Source organism: Aplysia californica, unplaced genomic scaffold (assembly GCF_000002075.1).
Source record: "Aplysia californica isolate F4 #8 unplaced genomic scaffold, AplCal3.0 scaffold00158, whole genome shotgun sequence".
Taxonomy (NCBI): domain Eukaryota; kingdom Metazoa; phylum Mollusca; class Gastropoda; order Aplysiida; family Aplysiidae; genus Aplysia; species Aplysia californica.
The window spans coordinates 1,247,998-1,251,299 of record NW_004797428.1 but is presented as its reverse complement, the minus strand read 5'-3'; the positions used below and the strand labels follow the sequence as shown (position 1 = coordinate 1,251,299).

The following is a 3,302-nucleotide window of genomic DNA, read 5'->3' as shown; positions in this document are numbered from 1 at the left end:
GCAGGTACTGGCCTGTTTGGATCCTCCGCTGGCTCGGGCCACACCCTTTTTCACGCACTGCAGGTACTGGCCTGTTTGGATCCTCCGCTGGCTCGGGCTCTCTGTTCGGGAACAGTGCTTCGTCTGCCACCACAGACACCACCAAACCCAGCGGTGGTCTCTTCGGCACCCCAGCCACCTCCACATCAGTGTTTGGAGCCAACCCTGCCACATCGCAGCAAGGTCTGTTCTGTGATTGATATTAGTAATAATAATGATGATAATAATAGTAATAATAATAATACAGTGGAGTCCGTTTAGACGGAACAAGACTTTGAAAAAAAGTGTTATATGAGGAGACATGCTGTTCATTTTAGTTTCGATACCTCAAAATTCAAGTTGTAAAGAATCGTAAGTTATATGGTCGCTTTTAAGGACAAGCATGCTAACCCGCAAAAATGCTGTTTTGAGAAAATCTAAGGTACAGTTTTTGGACCCTTGTTCAGTTTCTTTATAAGACGAGGATAGTTTTCTTTATGACCAAACAAATATACACACCAATGAAACCAAACTTCTCCTATAGGTAGGGCAATGCCCACTTTTGGTGTAGGTCAAGATTTTGGCCCGAAATCTGAGTTGGCCTGCTTTTCCTTAAAAGCGACCATATGTAAAGACCCATTTGAAAGCATGGCCTTTACGTCATGGCTTCAGAGATTGTTGTAGACAGGTGTAGACAGATGATTGTTGTAGACAGGTGTAGACAGATGATTGTTGTAGACAGGTGTAGACAGATGATTGTTGTAGACAGGTGATTGTTGTAGACAGGTGATTGTTGTAGACAGGTGGTCTGTACAGGTGATTGTTGTAGACAGGTGATTGTTGTGGTCTGTACAGGTGATTGTTGTAGACTGGTGCTCTGTACAGGTGATTGTGGTAGACTGGTGGTCTGTATAGGTGATTGTTGTAGACAGGTGGTCTGTACAGGTGATTGTTGTAGACAGGTGATTGTTGTGGTCTGTACAGGTGATTGTTGTAGACTGGTGCTCTGTACAGGTGATTGTGGTAGACTGGTGGTCTGTATAGGTGATTGTTGTAGACAGGTGGTCTGTACAGGTGATTGTTGTAGACAGGTGATTGTTGTAGACTGGTGGTCTGTACAGGTGATTGTTGTTGTAGACAGGTGATTGTTGTAGACTGGTGCTCTGTACAGGTGATTGTTGTAGACAGGTGTTTGTTGTAGACAGGTGATTGTTGTAGACAGGTGATAGTTGTAGACAGGTGATAGTTGTAGACAGGTGTTTGTTGTAGATAGGTGGTCTGTACGGGTGATTGTTGCAGACAGGTGGTCTGTACAGATGATTGTTGTAGACTGGTGATTGTTGTAGACTGGTGCTCTGTACAGGTGATTGTTGTAGACTGGTGCTCTGTACATGTGATTGTTGTAGACAGGTGGTCTGTACAGGTGATTGTTGTAGACAGGTGTTCTGTACAGGTGATTGTTGTAGACAGGTGCTCTGTACAGGTGATTGTTGTAGACAGGTGGTCTGTACAGGTGATTGTTGTGTCTGTACAGGGAATTGTTGTAGATAGGTGGTCTGTACAGGTGATTGTTGTAGACAGGTGATTGTTGTAGACTGGTGGTCTGTACAGGTGATTGTTGTAGACAGGTGGCGGTTTGAGCAGGTTCACTTGTAATCTTATGAAGCTCACCTTCTTTCTTTCTTTCTTTCTTTCTCATGCCAGGAACAGGTTTCAGCCAGCAGTCTTCGCCCGCGTTCGGTTTTGGTCAGTCCAGTGCGGGGACGTCAGGTTTTGGACAAACCTCTGGATTTGGACAGTCTACCGTGTAAGTTTCAGAGGCGTGTGATTTTCCAGATAAATCCAGAAATCCGATTTCTGGATTTACCCGCTTATCGCACTATATAGAAATAGTCTTTGATTCAAGACGTATGAGCTTATATAACCTGTAAAATGTGAGCCCCTGTGCACTCGTTTCTATGTGGTCCAAAAAATGCGGCAATTGTTTTTCATTGCCAGTTAGCTCCTCCCATGTGTCTCAAAATAGTCATGTTATATGGGTGATGATCACGTACCTCAAGGCCTCGTCACACATCCATGTGTGGGTGGTCGGCGGGTGCTCTGGTGTGGTTTGCTTCTTCTTTCCTATCGAAAACTATCTTCCTTCTCTCTCCTCTTTTCTTGTGTTTGTTACTCTCTTGTAACACCTCTAATCTTCGGCACTTATATGACCTTATTGTGTTGCAAGTGTCATAAGAAGTTTTACTAAAACCTTTTTTTTTTAAAAACATCTCTTGGGGTCTGTGGTTTACGATGAGGTTATCCGGTCATGGCGATAAACTTGAGTGTTTTGTCTGTGGTTTGTAATGAGATTATCCGGTCATGGCGATAAACTTAAGTGTTTTGTCTGTGGTTTATGGTGAGGTTATCCGGTCATGGCAATAAACTTGAGTGTTTTGTCTGTGGTTTTCCCCAGCTCGTCCAGCAGCTCGGCCGGTTCTCTCTTCGGGAGCGGCAGCGGTTTTGGCGGTCTCGGCGGGAAACCCTCGGAGGAAAAGGCCAAACAGAACGTCTTTGGCACGCCGCAGACTTTTGGGAACGGGGCCACCCAGTCGCAGGGTGAGTTGGTTGTAATCACTGGTGCCCAACTGCACAAGTTTTTGTTATCGATCCAACAACATCTGGGCTCTCGCCCTTCTGTCCAATGCCATGTAGTGATAAGTGCAGGTTTGTCATTTTCTACATTTGTTTGAAGTGGCAAACACACTCATGTATGTGTGGGTCAAAATATTAAAATAAGGGTCCCCAATTAGGTGTGCGGCAAGTGGTAATGTAGTCTAACACCAATTTTTTAGGTCAACAACAGATTTTTGGACAAATATTTGTGTCAACTACAGATTTTTGCCCAGGCAATGTTGGCAGGTATGCAATGGCCAAACCCTGTAACAATTCAAATCAAATTCCCCCAAATGGATCAGCGAGAGTGGTATTTTTCAATTATATATTACTTACTTTTTATAAGTAATAATAAATATAATGATAATGTGATAGTGGAGATAATTTATATAGCACCTCTTCTCTTTCTATGTAGGCCTACACACAGCTCTTGGGGTTTTACATAAAACTAAATCCACAAGTATTAAACAATAGCTGTGAAAAAGTAACATTTGCTCATATGAACAAAGAAATCACACACATATACACACACAGACACACTTACACACCCTTTTTCACGCACTCACCACAGACACACAGACACACTTACACACCCTTTTTCACGCACACACACACACACACAGACACAC

At 43.5% G+C, this 3,302-nt stretch overlaps 1 protein-coding gene across 1 annotated transcript in view; it reads left to right on the top strand.

The window, feature by feature from the left end:
- Nucleotides 1-3,302, top strand: part of LOC101847336 (nuclear pore complex protein Nup214) — a gene marked incomplete in the record, with an annotated part of 78,699 nt that overhangs the window by 68,098 nt on the left and 7,299 nt on the right. The window contains 3 exon segments of the mRNA XM_013082099.2: nt 64-222; nt 1,723-1,825; nt 2,474-2,616. Of these exon segments, the coding sequence (XP_012937553.1) occupies nt 64-222; nt 1,723-1,825; nt 2,474-2,616 (405 nt within the window).